Source organism: Mustelus asterias, chromosome 24 (genome assembly GCF_964213995.1).
Source record: "Mustelus asterias chromosome 24, sMusAst1.hap1.1, whole genome shotgun sequence".
In the NCBI taxonomy this organism is placed as follows: domain Eukaryota; kingdom Metazoa; phylum Chordata; class Chondrichthyes; order Carcharhiniformes; family Triakidae; genus Mustelus; species Mustelus asterias.
In genome coordinates, this window is record NC_135824.1 from 15,900,681 (window position 1) to 15,919,521 (window position 18,841).

Below are 18,841 nucleotides of genomic sequence, written 5' to 3' on the forward strand. Positions count from 1 at the left end.
ACACTTCAAACTGCTTAAGCAACGGTTATTACATATACATGTTTTGAAAATATAGAAAACAAGTAGGCAAGTCATCAACTGGGGGAAAAAGTTCATCACTCACACCATGTGTATTACTTTCTCTAAAATGCTGCTCTCTGACCTGTACCTTCCATGTAAAAAATCACTGCCTGCACTCGTAACTTCATTAAATGCCACTATAGGCCACTATCTCTTCTAACTGAAGTTTAGATAGTTCTATTTGCAATTAAACACATGTTTGAGAGTCCAGCGCAATCTGGAAAAGTCTGAGGTAAACCTTAGTAAATTGCTGTGAATAGGAAGTTTTCCAAAATCCATCCCAATTCCCAGAGATGAAACCTATCAGATTTGGCACGGTCAGAGCTTGGACCCTTTAGACCTGAAGTCATAAGATTATTTTGGTTGCCTCCCTCAAGATTTTGTCTTGCTTTTGCCAGTTACAACAGGGTGAAGAGTTTTTGTATGAAAGGTCAAGGAGGAGCATTCTGGTGTCAGGAGCAGAGATTCGACACATTGGTGTCAAATAGATGATGTTGGTTCTTACTTGATGTGGAGATGCCAGCGTTGGACTGGATGGGCATAGTAAGAAGTCTCACAACACCAGGTTAAAGTCCAACAGGTTTATTTGGTATCATGAACTTTCAGAGCACTGCGCCTTCATCAGGTGAGTCACGAGCTTTCAGAGCGCTGCTCCCTCATCAGGGTGATGAAGGAGCAGCGCTTCGAAAGCCTGTGATACCAAATAAACCTGTTGGACTTTAACCTGGTGTTGTGAGACATCTTACAGTTCTTACTTGAGGCAGCTTCACGTAAGTTACCCCCTTTTCAAAAGGCTTGAAATCTGTCTTCCCGGAAAACATCCATTTGTGTGTCTGTTTTTCAGAACTTTCGCTACTCGTTTCTCTAAAATGATAACCTTATTTAATAATACTGTCCTACCTTCATGACACCAAAGTACAATGTTTTAGACCATGTGAGTTGTTTCCTGGCAAGAGGGAGAAACTGCTTTGATATCTGAAACTGGTAGGTGTTACAGTACCATGAGTTCTAGTCTAGTTATGTGCTACAGGAATTGATTCTGCACTCAACTGAGGTCCCTCATCCCTGATGCCATTCTAATAAATCTCTTCTGCATCCTAGCTTCCAGAAGTGTCACGTTGAAGCACTGAAACTCAAAGATAATTTTCCAAATGGATTACACCAACCATGATCATCTGTGAAATTAGATGATCAATACTGTTCCTTTTCTATTCATGTTTGCCTTGGTCATTGAGACTGGAGTTATTAATAGCTCCTTGAAGCATGCCATTTTGGAGGGTGGGGGTTGGATGGATGGATGTAAATTTGTGCACAATGATATAATTCACATGATGTTCAGTAATTTATATCAACCTAAAAGTTATTTCCTTTACTTGCTTCTATAACCTGGACACTCAGAATTACTGGGATCTGAGTTCAACAGAGGCCAATAGTTTGAATGTTATGGCAGAGATATGCCTATCCGCATCAGCTAGTATATACAGGCAGTGGTGTCTATATCTACAGTTGTTCAGAAAACAATAGCTGTAAAGACTTCAATGTACCAAGGAAGCTGTGATATTTATGCCACACGGTAAAAGCAGATCTGCAGTCAAATTCCACAGTAAGTATGGCAATGCCAGTGGCTATAAAAGTCGCAACAGCACTAGACTGTATTCATTGGGATTATTTCCAGCTGCTACTGGCAATATCGCAAATAAGAAACCAATTAGGAGTGCACAATGTTTGAAGCAAATCACGCATACACTGCTTGAACTGCCCAGTTAATAACATTCCCTACACAGAAAGCATCAGGGTGAGGGGGCAGGGCAACTTTACAGAGTGACAAGCTCCCTGAAAGTTACGTATTGCAATACATAACTCTACAAGATCCTTGAAAAATGGCATAACCTGCAAGAATGCACCATGTAATGTTCCGTTTACTTGCAATCCTGAACTCCCTTGAACATGTCAAGGCAGTTCATATTACCAATATTTAACACAGTAAAGCTAGACCAAGTAGCTCTTGGGCTTTCAAGGAATCCTCTGGTGTCATATCTCCATGATGTGGAGATGCCGGCGTTGGACTGGGGTAAACACAGTAAGAAGTTTAACAACACCAGGTTAAAGTCCAACAGGTTTATATCTCCATATAAGTCATATCTCCAAACATCTCTGCAGTATCCAAGAGTTCCTGAACCTGAAGTATTAAAAGGTGTATTCAGCAAGTGATCATTGAACCATGTTACATGACATGAACACTAGTACCATGTTGAAGCATTGCTGCAAGTGCTCTAAATCCTGGTCTAATCTTTCTTTGAGATGCCACCTCAGTTGAAGGAGTGTGCAAGTTTCCTGTTGTATGTTAATAGCAGCATACTGGCTTTGAAACTGCCTCCTGGCACCTGATCCCTGATATAGGCCACTCTGCAAATTCCTTGACTTGCATGTTTTCTAGTCAACTACACAGGCACTGGAGAGGGCTGATGGAAGGATCAAGTTCTGACAGACTATACAAAGATGCATTTTAGCCGTGCCATTACCACTGCTTAACCATGGCCATTGAATGGCATGAACATAGATTGAATGGTCCCTGTGATATGTGAAGCCCTCTCTAAACTAAAAGTTTTAAGCAATTTTGTTGAGGTAAAAAGCAATAAAACAATTCCAATCTGCTGCCTTAGGCTTTTTCAACCACAATCTGAGCATCTTGCTGCCCTCAGTTTCTGGCATTTGTGGCACAACTGCAGATGTTCCTGCAACAGTCACCGCTCATTGTACAATCTTTAGACAATGCTGTACACAAACTTCACTAACCAAGTTGCCATCTGCAGCACACTTGGCAAAGCACCCAATTCCATATATATCCAGATTCCTCTAGCTCATTATCTCTGAGCATGAGTGCATCCCTCCTAGTGCCGTGGAAAGGGAAAAGAGTGATAAAACGTAACGTGAAGTGGTGGTATAGTCGTATGTCTTGGAGGCTAACTTATCTAGCTCATAGAGAAAACAAAACAGATTACCACTGTCCTGCTGAGCAGCCTTTTCACTGTGTAGAAGTGTTTTTTGACATTAGATTATTTGGAAAACACGTTGAAAATGATGAGCTTGTGAGTGCTGTCCTACTCGCTATCTCCAATATACTCATCACCTCCCTTCCAAGGACACCTTCCTCAGGCTTAAGCCACACAGACTTAACATTAAAATTTGGGCTTCCATCTTATATCATTAGTCTCTCATATTTCTTATGGTCTATCTTTATGCAGTAAGAAGGGTAAAACATGTGAGAAGTTGTAATTCTTGAGATGATGTAGGAAGACTGAATTCTCAAAATTGATCCCACAGCAGGTGTGATGCCATCTGCATGTAATAGACGAAAATTAGCTTCATTAGATGAGGGGAATGCACATTTGTAAGGACATGAGCGAAGAAACATTTTCAGGTGAAGGAATGGAGTGTAAAAAAGCCCTCTGTCTCATGGACATTGACAGTAAGGTTGGAAAATGTGTTAAAACAGTGTGAAGGGGAGATATTCTAAGTGCCTCTCAACTTTGTACAGTATTTAATTTCCTACTGGTCAGCGCACCACATGTACAACTGATGCAATGTGCTCACTACCCACTGGGCTTAGAGACAACTGAAAAATCTACATGTTATTGGCCAGGATTTTCTGCTTTCATTTACGTCAAGCGGGTTCAGCGGAACGGAAAATATCACACCAAGTTGTGTTTTACGTCAGTGTCAAATCTTGCCGCAATCATTCCCTCCCCCATCAGTAGCAGGCCGCGTTTCCCAGTGTTAAACCTCAGGAACATTTGCATCTCATTAATCAGGCCCATATGCTGGAATCATATCCCTCTGTCAAAAAATCCATCCACACCGGCGTGCGGTCAGAATGGCGCAAATCATGACTGGCTTCAAAAGACATGCACCTGCCGAGCACACCCCCGAGGGAAGGCTGGAGGTGAGCACAGTACTCTACTCAGAGTGGCTCTGCAACATAGGGGACACCAGGCTTGACTGGGGGCACCTGTCATCATTGACTGACGGTTCCACTCAAATCTGGGGGTGGGGGCAATTTATGGAGGTGGGATGTTGACAAGAGCAAGCATTATGGAAAAACATTTAGTGGTCAGTAGCCCATTGCAGGTGAAACCATTCAGCTGTAACTCAACTGACATGCCTGGAGTCAAATTAGTCACACAATTATGACCACTCAAGCACCTCTTGCGTGCAAGTGCCACTGAAAGCTGCTCAGCATTTAACCCATGGCGCACTGACTTCTAAAACTGCAGACTGCCATGGTGTGCCTGTATAATGGGAAAGCAACAATATCTCCCAAGAAGAATGCTCCTAATCCTTGGCTGCATGCTGAAGTGCATACTGACAAGTGTCCTCCATAGACCAGGTTGAGCACAAGGCCTTGGAGTGAAGCTTTGGGCAATGCTTGGACCTGAGATGAGAGCTCAAAATGCAGTAGAGTGGCCAAAGATATGACCATTCAGTCATGTAGCATGGGGCAAGGGCAGTGTGGAATGCTGTCAAAGCAGAATGCTAAGGACTGGGCCTCAACGAGGTGGCAAGGACTTGAGTCAATGTATTTTGAGAAGAACTTCTGATGACAAAATGGTCAAAGAGCGGTCCTTAGGAGACAAATACTAACCATCAAGTGTCTCCCTTTGATAATACAAGAGGAGCATGTACCAAACATGGATCCTGGATCTTTCTGTCACTTTATAGGCAGAAGAGAAGATGATGATGACGTCAATGGAGGCGCCTTAATCACCAAAGACAGGAGCAAAACCTGGATTCTTCAATGCAACGAGGTCAACACAGCTAGGGTGGCGTGTCCCCCTAATGTTTCTAATCTTACCTTAAATGAAGTATGAGGAGAAAAGCCAGAACTAGTGGCAACCACAGAATTCTATTACTGTAACTCTAAGCTAACACTGGGCCAAAATGATTTGCAAACAGGTTTTCTATGGCCATACTATCCAATCCAATCCTCAAAAAATAAAGTGAGATCTTCTCCAATTATATCCTAACATGATCAAAATAAGGTTAAGTCAAAGCCGTTTGATAAATACTTAAAATAGGTTTTAAAAATAAATATTGATTTAATATTGTTACTCTAAGAAAATGCTGTTCATGAAATGGGATACTTTTCTTACAAAATGAGCTAGAGGGCATCTTAAAAACACGCAACATTGTTGTGTAAAAAATGCTTTTGATAACTCAGTTGAATAGGTTCTTTTGTAGTGCTGAGCCTCTGTAGTAGACTTCTACATTATATCCAATGATCATATTCAATACCACAAATGCTAAACACAATGCAGCAAACAACTTCAATTTGCCCATGTGGACTGAGGTAGCCCATTTTACAAACTAAGCAAATCAGCCAGAAAAATCTGATACAATCAGGCCAGTTACATGTGTAAGCAATACTAAACCTGGCCTAATACAATACTGCAGTTCGAAATGAAAGTTTATCCATTTAATGTGAACCAAGATTGGTTGCAAGAATGCTTTGCCAGCATCTAGAGGGCTAAAGGATTTTCCAGTTATTGCAGATTAAATTGTGTTAGCAAATACACACTTGATTATCACAGGATATGCAGTAGGGTGTTGTAATAAAGGCTCAGGAGTCCAGAATCCATGTAATTAAATCGTGTTTAGTACATCCTGCTTTATCTAGGTTTGTGGCCTGGATCCTTGAATCTGACTTTTTTTAAAAAACGTGAAACTATGAGCAGATTACAAAAGATGTAGATTTTTTCACTGATTTCTAACAGGAACAGCATTAACACAGGGGTTCTTGTTACCCGTGCTCTGGTATACCACAGAGTTAACTAAAACTTCACAATTAGAAACTGGTTTGTGTTTCTCAGGCATAAAACAGGCACAGAAAATACCAATTTACCAGGGTGGCAGCCCCCATGCCCTATTGGTGCAAGTGCCGGTCCTGTTACTTTTTTTAAAAAAAGGTATCCTGGGAGTCATGCAAAACAGGAACAAAGCTTCTTGAGTATGTAAATTAGGACACCTAAACTTGATAAAGGACCCTTTTCACAAACTGGTCATTTCATGAGGGCAGGCTTTCCTGATTTAGAATTCTTCAGTGGCCTCTGTGGCCACCAAAGTTTTCTTTCTTGAGAACAAGATGGTCCACCGACTCCATAGCAGTCACAAGCAGAATGTCATTCCCCACTTCAACAATCCCTCCCTACCGCCCTCCCTCAGAACCACTACTGTCCAACATTGGTTTCCATGGGGTGAGCTGCCCGTGGATATGTAACCAGTACTAGCAGTTCGCCAATTTCTACCTATCAGAGAAAAAATGATATATATTAATTTGTACCCCCATTATCACTTTTTTCTTACAATTAATTATTAAAATAATACTGCAGTCCTCAAATAGTTACAAATGTCCAGTGATTTATAGGACTTTTACTAGCTAGGCATGAAGCAGATACAATTAGCTTGTTCACTGAAATGTTATAAACCTTCACACCATCTTAGTCTCATGACATTGTACCAATGGGCATAAAAAATTGTCTCTTCAGGTTTATTCTTAGAGAAATAGTATTGGTATCCATTAATCACTATAGTTGGGGAAGCTGGTCTCTTCCAAGCAGGAAAAAAAATACTATAATGGAAAGAAAAATCACAATAGTGACGTCCAAGAAAACTCAGTGAAATCATTTGCCTGTGATGAAGAACCTAAATGCGAATCAAAATGGTTTCAAGAGTAAAATTATAGTTGCACAGAATGTAAACAAAACTACTAGGCAATGACAGCAGACTTTGAACATTTTCAATGTTCAACAGGCATTCTTTGAAACACAGCAACTAGTTGTAGTTTATTTTGTATTCTGTAATTTTGCACATTATCTAGAATGATTATTGGACAATTGTTGCTTACTAGTTTGACACTAACACAAATGTATAGCAGGCAATTAGAAATATTTGTAAATTCCTCCAAATTTTCACTTTACTGTCAAAGAAGGATGTACTAAATGGGGACTCTACAGAAAGGGAAAAAGGAAAAATTCTACAAAGTACACATGTGACTTTCAGCTCCTTTAGCTTTAAAAATTGACAAATTGGTGTTTCTTTAATTTTAATGGAATTATAGCTGCTATATGAGGAGGACCTATTGATTAAATGCATCTATAATCAAAGGCTATTAAATAAACCAGTAATATTTATGTTCTAAAGTTCAAACATTGGGTATCCTTTGTCTCTCTTGATAAACGCAATAAATAGCATGGTACTATATTATTTGAGCTGTCATCTGTGCCGTGTTACCTGATCTTAGTCAGATTATTGTGAATGTTCTTGAATTTTTCTCAGTACCTTTGGAGTTACGAAGGAATATTAAAAGTTAACTATGGTTCTTCCTGCTCATTACTATCCACTGACCTCTGTTGAGATGTGTGCATAATGGGTGAAGATTGGATTATTCTTGGGTGCAGCAGCCTGAAAAGTCTACTGATACTGTTTACTAGGCAGTTGTGCCAGATGTCAAACCACTAGTACCAGAATAGAACATAGAACATTACAGTGCAGTACAGGCCCTTCGGCCCTCGATGTTGCGCCGACCTGTGAAACGAATCTAAAGCCCATCTAACCTACACTATTCCAATATCATCCATATGTTTATCCAATGACCCTTTAAATGCCCTTAAGGTTGACGAGTCAAGGGAGGAGATGATGACTGGACAAGGTGTCAATTATTGTAATCTAGCATAATATAATAAAGTATATTAAGCTGCATGAAAGATTTTAAATAAATTAGAGATCAGCAGCTTTACTCACAGTGAGTCAAAAATATATGTTCCATTATAGGTTTTCTACCAACAAAATGTGATTGAAGGATGATGGCGCTGTACACAAGAAATTTTATATATAGATGAATAGATGTTGATCGTGAAAATGTACATTCAGCAAAACTGCTCGTATGTAGTGTTCCTAAAATCAATGCAGTTTTAAACATTCATTAATTTACTGGTCTTGAATCTCAAAATTTTGCAAAAAACAAATGGAGGTGCTTATTTTTATACAATAAAATGCGTTTTGCAGTGGTAAAGAATTGCTTTAAATTGCACATTAGGCTGTGGCATTGCGTCCTAGATAAGGCTTCATCTTTTTGCAGGTAAGGGATTATGGTGGGTTCAAGTTAAGGCTTAAACTTCAGGCTTAAACAAGTGTCATCCAAAGTATTTCCCCCGCCCCCCCCCCCCCCCCCCCCACCCCATCAATCTTCCTGCAGAAACTTGAAAAAAAAACTTTTATATATTAAATAAGAGATTATAACCAGGAATTTGGGAGTTTTCCCAATAGAACACTGTAGTGGAAACCCTATTTGTTCCTCTTTTCCCGGCGTTTCTGCTGAACCTATGGCAACCGACTGGCAGAAAACCACAGGAAATTCCCAGTGCATGTGTCACAGACCCATTGGATATAATGCAAGATACAAATACATTTTCAAGCCAAATTCACCAATCAGAATAATGAAACACCAGCATGAATTGCAATTTGGCACGCTATTCTTGAAAAAAAATATGTATTTCACATTCATTGTGTATATATCTAAAATCCACCTCAAATTTACCCAACATCTAAGACATCTGATTCATCTTGGGTTTGACAGATACAGTGGAGGCATGGTTGAAAAGGTGCATGTGCATCTATTCCTTAAATTTAGTTTTATTTTAGTGTTTCATCAAGCACTGGTTGTTTTAAGTAATTCCAGTTGGAATACGCAAGAGGTCATTTTGAAACCTGTGCAAAGGTAATAAAAATAAATTGGCTATAAAAAACAAACTACAAAACTAATGGAGTACAATACACTCAATATTTTAACAGACATGAGGTAGTTCTGTTGTATTGGAGAAAGGTGAGAGTATTATAAATGCTACTCTAAAACACGCAGTTTCACTTTATAACATTAAATAACAGAAAGTTCTCGGGAAAGAAACAAGGTCATTCCATCACGGAGGACCATGTTCCTAAAATGCTCGATACAGAAGCCTGATAACTGATTCTTAGGCTCTTTACTGACCCAGTGGTATGCAAGGATCCTTGGTAGATGTGGTAATAGGCACTCGTAGAGTGTGCAGTTGCAGGATAAACCCCAGTATTTCTGAAAGTCAGTAGTGTGTTAATGATTATGGACACAAGTCTCTCTCAGATGCTGAGGTAGTCGTGATACTAGAGGCAATGAAATGATGAGCAGCAACATCTTCGCCCGAAGGCTGGCATTTAGCAGGCAGAGTTTCTGTGTTTTTCAGGCATGATGACTCGGAGTTTCTGTTTTTTAAAGTGAAACCATTAACTGAGCTTTTCCAACCCTCAATGCTCTGAAAACCATTAGTGAGCCCATGGGATTCAGCTGTCTTCATCTTGCTACTTTTAGTTTTAGAATGCAACGAGTTGTCCTGTGGCTCAGTGACATCGCTGTGCTTTTCTGCATCGACGCAATTCATCACTTCATTTGCAACTGTTGACAAATAATTCTTGCAATTCTCAAGTGACTGACTCTCTTTAGCAGGCAGAGTAAGGGTACATTTGCTTAGAACATCTTCATTCCAGTCTTCAGCTGGTACAACGGCAGTGCATTCACGCTCAAGGTTTTGCTTTCTCTTCCAGTTTTCAGTAGATAACATAGGAATATACTCACTGTGAAGATCATCTGTGGATGAAGCAGAGTTGGACTTGATCTGAAGATCTTCCTTGCTCTGCCAATCCTGGTCTTCACAAGTGGAGTTTCTTTCTGACGTTGATAATTCAGAATGAACAATAACTTCAGCTTCAACACGATTCAGACCTGAAGGCAGGTGTTCCTTCCTGGTTGTACCCTGTTTAGGAATTTTAAAAAGAAAAATTACTTTGTGATTTGGATTCTTCCAATTCCTGTGCGAAAGGTTCAGATTCTCGTTTAGGGAACACCATGGTTTATAATTGGATAAGTGATTTGGCACAGCATGAGAAGACAACCTGCAACAAATTCACAACATTTCTTGAATTTCTGCATCATCGTATAATTGCTGAAGTCTCACAAGAAGTGAAAGTGACAATGGCACATTACAATCCATTACTTTCCTAGTTATATGACCAATAAGCCGAATTGAGTGAAGCTTCATACTAACATCGGAATTTATAGATGGAAAAGTACCATAGAACATAGAACAGTACAGCACAGAACAGGCCCTTCGGCCCACGATGTTGTGCCGAGCTTTATCTGAAACCAAGATCAAGCTATCCCACTCCCTATCATCCTGGTGTGCTCCATGTGCCTATCCAATAACCGCTTAAATGTTCCTAAAGTGTCTGACTCCACTATCACTGCAGGCAGTCCATTCCACACCCCAACCACTCTCTGCGTAAAGAACCTACCTCTGATATCCTTCCTGTATCTCCCACCACGAACCCTATAGTTATGCCCCCTTGTAATAGCTCCATCCACCCGAGGAAATAGTCTTTGAACGTTCACTCTATCTATCCCCTTCATCATTTTATAAACCTCTCTTAAGTCTCCCCTCAGCCTCCTCCGCTCCAGAGAGAACAGCCCTAGCTCCCGCAACCTTTCCTCATAAGACCTACCCTCCAAACCAGGCAGCATCCTGGTAAATCTCCTCTGCACTCTTTCCAGCGCTTCCACATCCTTCCTATAGTGAGGTGACCAGAACTGCACACAATACTCCAAATGTGGTCTCACCAAGGTCCTGTACAGTTGCAGCATAACCCCACGGCTCTTAAACTCCAACCCCCTGTTAATAAAAGCTAACACACTATAGGCCTTCTTCACAGCTCTATCCACTTGAGTGGCAACCTTTAGAGATCTGTGGATATGAACCCCAAGATCTCTCTGTTCCTCCACAGTCTTCAGAACCCTACCTTTGACCCTGTAATCCACATTTAAATTAGTCCTACCAAAATGAATCACCTCACATTTATCAGGGTTAAACTCCATTTGCCATTTTTCAGCCCAGCTTTGCATCCTATCTATGTCTCTTTGCAGCCTACAAAAGCCCTCCACCTCATCCACTACTCCACCAATCTTGGTGTCATCAGCAAATTTACTGATCCACCCTTCAGCTCCCTCCTCTAAGTCATTAATAAAAATCACAAAAAGCAGAGGACCAAGCGCTGATCCCTGCGGCACTCCACTAGCAACCTGCCTCCAATCCGAAAAATTTCCATCGACCACCACCCTCTGTCTTCGATCAGACAGCCAGTTACCTATCCAATCGGCCAACTTTCCCTCTATCCCACACCTCCTCACTTTCATCATAAGCCGACCATGGGGGACCTTATCAAACGCCTTACTAAAATCCATGTATATGACATCAACTGCCCTACCTTCATCAACACACTTCGTTACCTCCTCAAAAGATTCTATCAAATTTGAGGCACGACTTGCCCTTCACGAATCCATGCTGACTATCCCGGATTAATCCGCATCTTTCTAAATGGTCGTAAATCCCATCTCTAAGGACCTTTTCCATCAATTTACCAACCACCGAAGTAAGACTAACCGGTCTATAATTACCAGGGTCATTTCTATTCCCTTTCTTAAACAGAGGAACAACATTCGCCATTCTCCAATCCTCTGGCACCATCCCCGTGGACAGCGAGGACCCAAAGATCAAAGCCAAAGGCTCTGCAATCTCATCCCTTGCCTCCCAAAGAATCCTAGGATACATTTCATCAGGCCCAGGGGACTTATCGACCTTCAGTTTATTCAAAACTGCCAGGACATCCTCCCTCCGAACATCTATTTCCTCCAGCCTATTAGCCTGTAACACCTTCTCTTCCTCAAAAACATGGCCCCTCTCCTTGGTGAACACTGAAGAAAAGTATTCATTCATCACCTCGCCTATCTCTACTGACTCCATACACAAGTTCCCACTACTGACCTTGACCGGCCCTAACCTCACCCTGGTCATTCTTTTATTCCTCACATAAGAGTAAAAAGCCTTGGGGTTTTCCTTGATCCGACCCGCCAAGGACTTCTCGTGTCCCCTCCTAGCTCTCCTAAGCCCCTTTTTCAGCTCATTCCTTGCTAACTTGTAACCCTCAATCGAGCCATCTGAACCTTGTTTCCTCATCCCTACATAAGCTTCCCTCTTCCTTTTCACAAGACATTCCACCTCTTTTGTGAACCATGGTTCCCTCACTCGGCCATTTCCTCCCTGCCTGACAGGGACATACCTATCAAGGACATCCAGTATTTGTTCCTTGAAAAAGTTCCACTTTTCATTAGTTCCTTTCCCTGACAGTTTCTGTTCCCAACTTATGCCCCCTAATTCTTGCCTAATCGTATCATAATTACCTCTCCCCCAATTGTAAACCTTGCCCTGCCGTACGGCCCTATCCCTCTCCATTGCAATAACAAAAGACACCGAATTGTGGTCACTATCTCCAAAGTGCTCTCCCACAACCAAATCTAACACTTGGCCCGGTTCATTTCCCAGTACCAAATCCAATGTGGCCTCACCTCTTGTCGGCCTATCCACATATTGTGTCAGGAAACCCTCCTGTACACACTGCACAAAAACTGCCCCATCCGAACTATTTGACCTACAAAGGTTCCAATCAATATTTGGAAAGTTAAAGTCCCCCATGACAACTACCCTGTGACCCCCACACATATCCATAATCTGCTTAGCAATTTCTTCCTCCACATCTCTATTACTATTTGGGGGCCTATAGTAAACTCCTAACAACGTGACCGCTCCTTTCCTATTTCTAACCTCAGCCCATATTACCTCAGTGTGCAGATCCCCCTCGAAGTGCCTTTCCGCAGCCGTTAAACTATCCTTGATTAACAATGCCACTCCTCCACCTCTTTTACCAGCTTCCCTACACCTAGCGAAACATCTATACCCCGGAACGTCCAACAACCATTCCTGTCCTTGTTCTACCCACGTCTCCGTAATGGCCACAACATCGTAGTCCCAAGTACCAATCCAAGCCCCAAGTTCATCTACCTTGTTCCGGATGGTCCTTGCATTGAAGTAGACACACTTCAACCCACCTTCCTGTCTACCGGTACCCACCCTTGACCCTGATACCTTCCCCAATACCTCACCACCCTCACTGACTTCTGGACTACAACTCCTTTTCCCACTCCCCTGACAAATTAGTTTAAACCCCCCTGAAGAGCCGTAACAAATTTCCCTCCCAGGATATTGGTGCCCCTCTGGTTCAGGTGCACCCCGTCCTGTTTGTACAGGTCCCACCTTCCCCAGAATGTGTTCCAATTATCCACGTATCTGAAACCCTCCCTCCTACACCATCCCTGCAACCACATGTTTAACTGCACTCTCTCCCTGTTCCTCAACTCGCTATCACGTGGCACCGGCAACGTACCAGAGATGACCACATGTTTCGTCTTGGCTCTCAGCTTCCAGCCCAGCTCCAGAAATTCCTGCTTTAAATCCCCGTCCCTTCTCTTACCTATGTCATTGGTACCAATGTGTACCACGACTTGTGACTGTTTCCCCTCCCCCTTCAGAATCCGGAAAACACGGTCGGAGACGTCACGGACCTTGGCATCCGGTAGGCAACATACCATCCATGAGTCTCTTTTGATGCCACAGAACCTCCTATCTATCCCTCTAACTAACGAGTCCCCAATTACTATTGCCCTCCCGCTCTGCCCCTTACCCTCCCGAGCCACAGAGACGGACACAGTGCTGGAGATCCTCTCACTGTGGCTCACCACTGGTATGTCATCCCCCTCAACCGTATCCAAAGCGGAATACTTGTTGCTAAGGGGAACGACCACCGGGGATCCCTGCACGGACTGCTTCCTCCCAGCCCCTCTCACCGTCACCCATCTGTTTTCATTCCTCGGAGTAACTGTATCCCTAAAGCTTCTGTCTATGGCCACCTCTGCGTCCCTAATGATCCTAAGTTCATCCAACTCCAGCTCCAGTTCCCTAACACGGTTTTGGAGGAGCTGCAGATGGGTGCACTTCCCACACATGTAATCAGCAGGGACACTGTCGTCGTCCCTCACCTCAAACATAGTGCAAGAGGAACATAGCACTGCCTGCACACCCATCCCCTCTAGATACCTTGCCAGTACCAGGTAGAAACAGCAAAAATGAATTTAAACTCACCCCTGCTCGCCCTTACTGCCTAAGCCCTGTGAGCCAAAGCCTTATAGCTCACACTCTGCTTCCCACACACTCCACTGCCCGCTCCCGACGCTGCCCGCTGTATACTGCAGCCTACCTTTTATACTTCGCGCGCTTAAAAAACCCTTCCCAGACTCCTTAGCAGCCCACTTCCAGTTTTCACTTTAAACTTAAAATACAACTGCAAAAGTAAAGGCCAAAAAAAAACACACACTAGCTGACTAATTAAATAAATAAACAATTCAATTAATCTCTCACCAGCACTGCTGCCTCCAATCACTCCCTCTCAGCTTGCTCCAGTGGAACAAAGGTCCACTTACTCACCTTCTCTCATCCTGGTAATCACAGTTGTTAACTAATCATGGCAATCAATCTTGATTCAGTTAGTCTACAACAGCTCCGTACAGGAGATGAGGAAAACCCCAGTGTTAGAAATCGTTGAGAACCATAGGTCTAAAGTCACCAAACCGTCTCAAGCTCTTGCTACGTGCATCCTCACCCTTTCATCACAAACCCAAATTGTAAGTAATCACTGCATGAACATTATGTAATAAGGAGTTTGCTGAAAAGATTGGAGAGTCAAATCTCCTCAAAGTGCAAGATAAACTTTACAATATTACCACAAATTTGAAGAACCCAAGACTATTCATCAATGAGATTTTGACTAAATGTATAGAGCTTCATCTTAGTTATGTTTAATGGATTTTCAGTGCTACATATAATAAAACTGCATCTCAAAGCATTGATAATGATCCAAGGGAAAACCATAAGACTGCTGAGGATATGTTTTCCATTCCTCGTAAGATATACAACTTCCTTACGTCACAGAGACAGTCTATTAGTTTAAATGAAAGCAAAATACTGATGGATGCTGGAAATCTGAAATAAAAACAGAAAATGCTGGAAAAGCTCAGCAGGTCTGGCAGCATCGGTACAGGGAGAAACAGAGTTAGCACCGAGTCCAAGTTATTCTTCATCCCTATCTCTGTAATCTCTTCCAGCCCAACAACCCTACTATCTGCACTCTTCTAATTTTGGCCTCTGGAGTATTTTTGATTTTAATGTTCCACCTATGGTGGTCATGCCTTCAGCTGCTAAAGCCCCAAGGCTCTGGAATTGCATCCACAAGCCTCTTTCTTTCTTTCAGACACTCCAAGCTTTTGGTCATCTGCCTGAATATTGTTATATTGGTGTCAAAACTTGCTTCATAATGCTCCTGTGAAGCACTGTTTAATTAAATTTATTTAATTAAAGATGCTATGTAAATACAAGTTGCTGTTATTGCTTCATTTGCTGTCTGCACGGTTTTTTAGTATCTCGGTAGCATATTTCTGATCATTGGTGTTACTACACAACCTGAGGAACACAGTTTTTCATGCTTTTGCATGCTTGTCTCATTAATGACATAAACATTGTATTTGCCGGAGGTTTCCAGTAACCTAAAAGAGAAAATAACCAGGACATGACAGTTTAAATAACAGAATATTTGCATGGAGGTTCTCCCAATCATATGCAGATTTTCCATCCAAGTTACATTGGATGATTAGAAGGACACCTGTAGAAATTCAATTGCAGAACGTTTAACTCCATGTTCCTGTGAACATTAAGCCAATATACAGTCAACTCCACAAACTCAAATCTGCTCCAGTTCCCCCCTTCAAATGATTTCTACATTTTTACTGTGACAACCTTTTAACTCCAAATTACTTTTTGAACTTAACTTCTCTGACGGAAACCTTATTGTCTCTGAAGGAAACCATAAGGAGCTGAAATAGGAGTAATCAATAACATACCAGAATACTGTCAAAAACAAAGTTTCCATGTAGATCATCTTCACTGGTATCAGGGTTAAGCCTCAGTGGTTCATTCGTCTTGCAGGTTGAATCTGGCAGAATTGCACTGCTATAGCAAATTGCATCATTTGCCCATTTGTGATGAATAGAGCCATTCCAAGCACTCTTTTTAAAGAGGGTAGAGTGGAAATGAAGAGAAAAAAATCCATCACTCATCAAACATTAAACAACGTAAAAAAAAAAATCCAGGCAAGATTCTCAAAAATCACATCCCCAGCAACAACAAATTCATCATGTTAAATTTAAGTTAAAAATTAACTGGGTGACAGTGGATGCTCTTTTCCTGGACAGGAAATTTGCCTCTTGTCAAAACAAAAAAAAAATCTTTACTTTTAGTAGAGGGAAAGTGACCTAAACTTTAAAATATACAGCTCAGAAGTGGGGATCTGATCTAACAATGCCTGAAACCAAGCACCTAAAAATGAGGCCCTGAGATATATCTGGTAGATAAATAAAAAAAATCAATTCTGCAAAAAACTGCGCGCATTTACTAAATGTTCATCTTTCAGACTGTTAACTAGAAGGCTCAGACAAGTAAATTGAAGAGATGCACAAATGCTGGAGTTTCAAAAGTCTGCCACCACAAGAAACAATATTACTTGGATGATAGTATCTCCTCCTTTTGCTCAGTGTCTGTTTCCTCTGTGTCTTTGTGAAATACCTCATCATACTGTTCTATGATAGACAACTACATAGATAGAAACATAGAAAGTAGCAGGAATAAGCTATTTGAGCCTACTCCACCATTCATTTTGATCATGGCTGATCATCAAATCCAATATCCTGATCTCGCCTTCCCTCTATCCCTTGATCCCTTTAACCCCAAAGGTTATATCTAATTTCTTCTTGAAATCACACAACGTTTGGCCTCAAATTGTTGCTTAGAATAGTCTTAGGTATTAATCTAAGTTTGAAAGCAAGTATCCTGGTAGATCACAGAACAACTGAGAATTTTTATATATTCTTGGACACATGCAAATAGATGTCATGGCTTATTTAGAACAAAGGAAAAGAACAAAGAAGTACAGCACAAGAACAGGCTCTTTAGGCCTCCTGTGCTTATCATGGTGCCCTAACTAAAAAAAAACCTTCTGCCCTTAATTGGTCTGTATCCCTCTATTCCCTCCCTATTCATGTACCCATCCATTTAGTGAACCAGTTTCCTCAATACACAGCTTGATTAATTTTCTGTCCTGGCTCAAAAAGCACAATGCTAATTTGAAGGAAGACTAGAAGGGTACCAGAAGATCTCAGAAATAAAATCTCTTCTACTTCTTAGAGATTTGGTAGGTAAGCAGGCCATCTTTCTTGAGATCCTTTCACTAGGGTCTCTCTCTTTTGGTGGATGATTACATAAAAAAGCCCAATCGGTAGTGGAGCTATTTCTTCCAAAACAATTATTCACAAGAAAGAGATCCTGAGTTTAGGAATCTTGCCTCAATCTAAAAGGCCAGCCAAGTGGATAGATTATAAGCTGAAAGGCTTGACATGATTTGTGTTCAACAATGCTCATTTGCATTCAAAAACAATCATTTAGCTATTATAGTCTTTCAGTTGTCCAAAACCACAGTGTTCAAACATTTACAATTAGCAACATCATTGGGGTGGCACAGTGGTTAGCACGGCCGCCTCACAGCGTCAGGGACCCGGGTTCGATTCCCGGCTTGGGTCACCGTCCATGTGGAGTTTGCACATTCTCCCCGTGTCTGCGTGGGTTTCCTCCGGGTGCTCCAGTTTCCTCCCACAGTCTGAAAGACACGCTGCTTAGGTGCATTGACCCAAACAGGCGCCGGAATGTGGCGACTTGAGGGAATTTCACAGTAACTTCATTGCCGTGTTAATGTAAGCCTTACTTGTGACTAATAAATAAAATAAATAAATCACTTAAGTGTCCAGACATCAAGAAGGATCACAGAGTTTAGTTTCCATATTTCTGAATTTCAATTGCTTCAAACATCATAAAACTGAGCTAACTTTAGAAACACCTGACCTTGTTTTGATGAGGTACTTTTATGTTTCTCTTTATAAACTATAACTCGTGCAGCAGCATAACCCTGTCCCTAACCATCTAGCTTGGTCAAAGTGGTTAAATGCGTTTCAAAATTCAGGGAAAATCAGATAGTTTCCCCACAATGCAGGATTCTGACCTCTATATAATGCTGACGTTGGGATCCTGAAGTTTGTGGGAAAAATCCTCATCTGGGTGTCTGAAATAGAGGGCAGGTTTTTCCAGTTCGGCCAGCAGTGGGACTGGAAAATCCTGGCAGGAAGATCTTTCAGTCCTTTGCATTTACCTTGGTTAAGTGTAAAAACACAAACCAAAAGAAAACACCACATTCCCTAACTCTCAGTTTGCAGCAGCTCTCTTCTTCCCACACCCAACTCCACCATCCTTATTTTCTTCCCCTCTTCCCTTCCTTTCTTCCCACTCCCCCCACCAACTGGAGATCTCAATTTACAGGCCAATTAGAAACTGGAAGCAACCTTTTTTCAACTGGTCCTGCTGTAAATTGGAAGTTGACACGGGGCAGTGAGGGCCGTGACAACGTGGTAAGTCTGGGGGGGTGGTGGTGGGGGGGGTCAAGAGAGATTGAAGAGAGAGATTTCAGCAGTGAAGCCCAAGGCTTGGAGACTGGAGGGAGGGGAGGGATATAAGGGGAGAGTTTGGAGGCTGGAGGGGAAGATTGGGGAAAGAGAGGGGAGATTTAGGTGCTGGTACTGGAGGGAGGAGGGAAAAGAGAGAGAGATCAGGCTCTGATACCTGTGAGGTGGATGGATGGAAAGTACAGACCCTGAGAC

The 18,841-nt window shown here is 41.8% G+C and overlaps 1 protein-coding gene across 1 annotated transcript in view; it reads right to left on the bottom strand.

The window, feature by feature from the left end:
* Positions 1-8,593: 8,593 nt before the first annotated feature.
* The window catches only part of igdcc4 (immunoglobulin superfamily, DCC subclass, member 4), a 134,806-nt gene continuing 124,558 nt past the window's right edge, over positions 8,594-18,841 (bottom strand). The window contains exons 19-20 of the mRNA XM_078241322.1: positions 15,983-16,147; positions 8,594-9,899 (exon numbers count right to left, since the gene is read on the bottom strand). Of these exons, the coding sequence (XP_078097448.1) occupies positions 9,210-9,899; positions 15,983-16,147 (855 nt within the window). The 3' untranslated portion in view covers positions 8,594-9,209. The remainder of the gene's footprint in view (positions 9,900-15,982; positions 16,148-18,841) is intronic.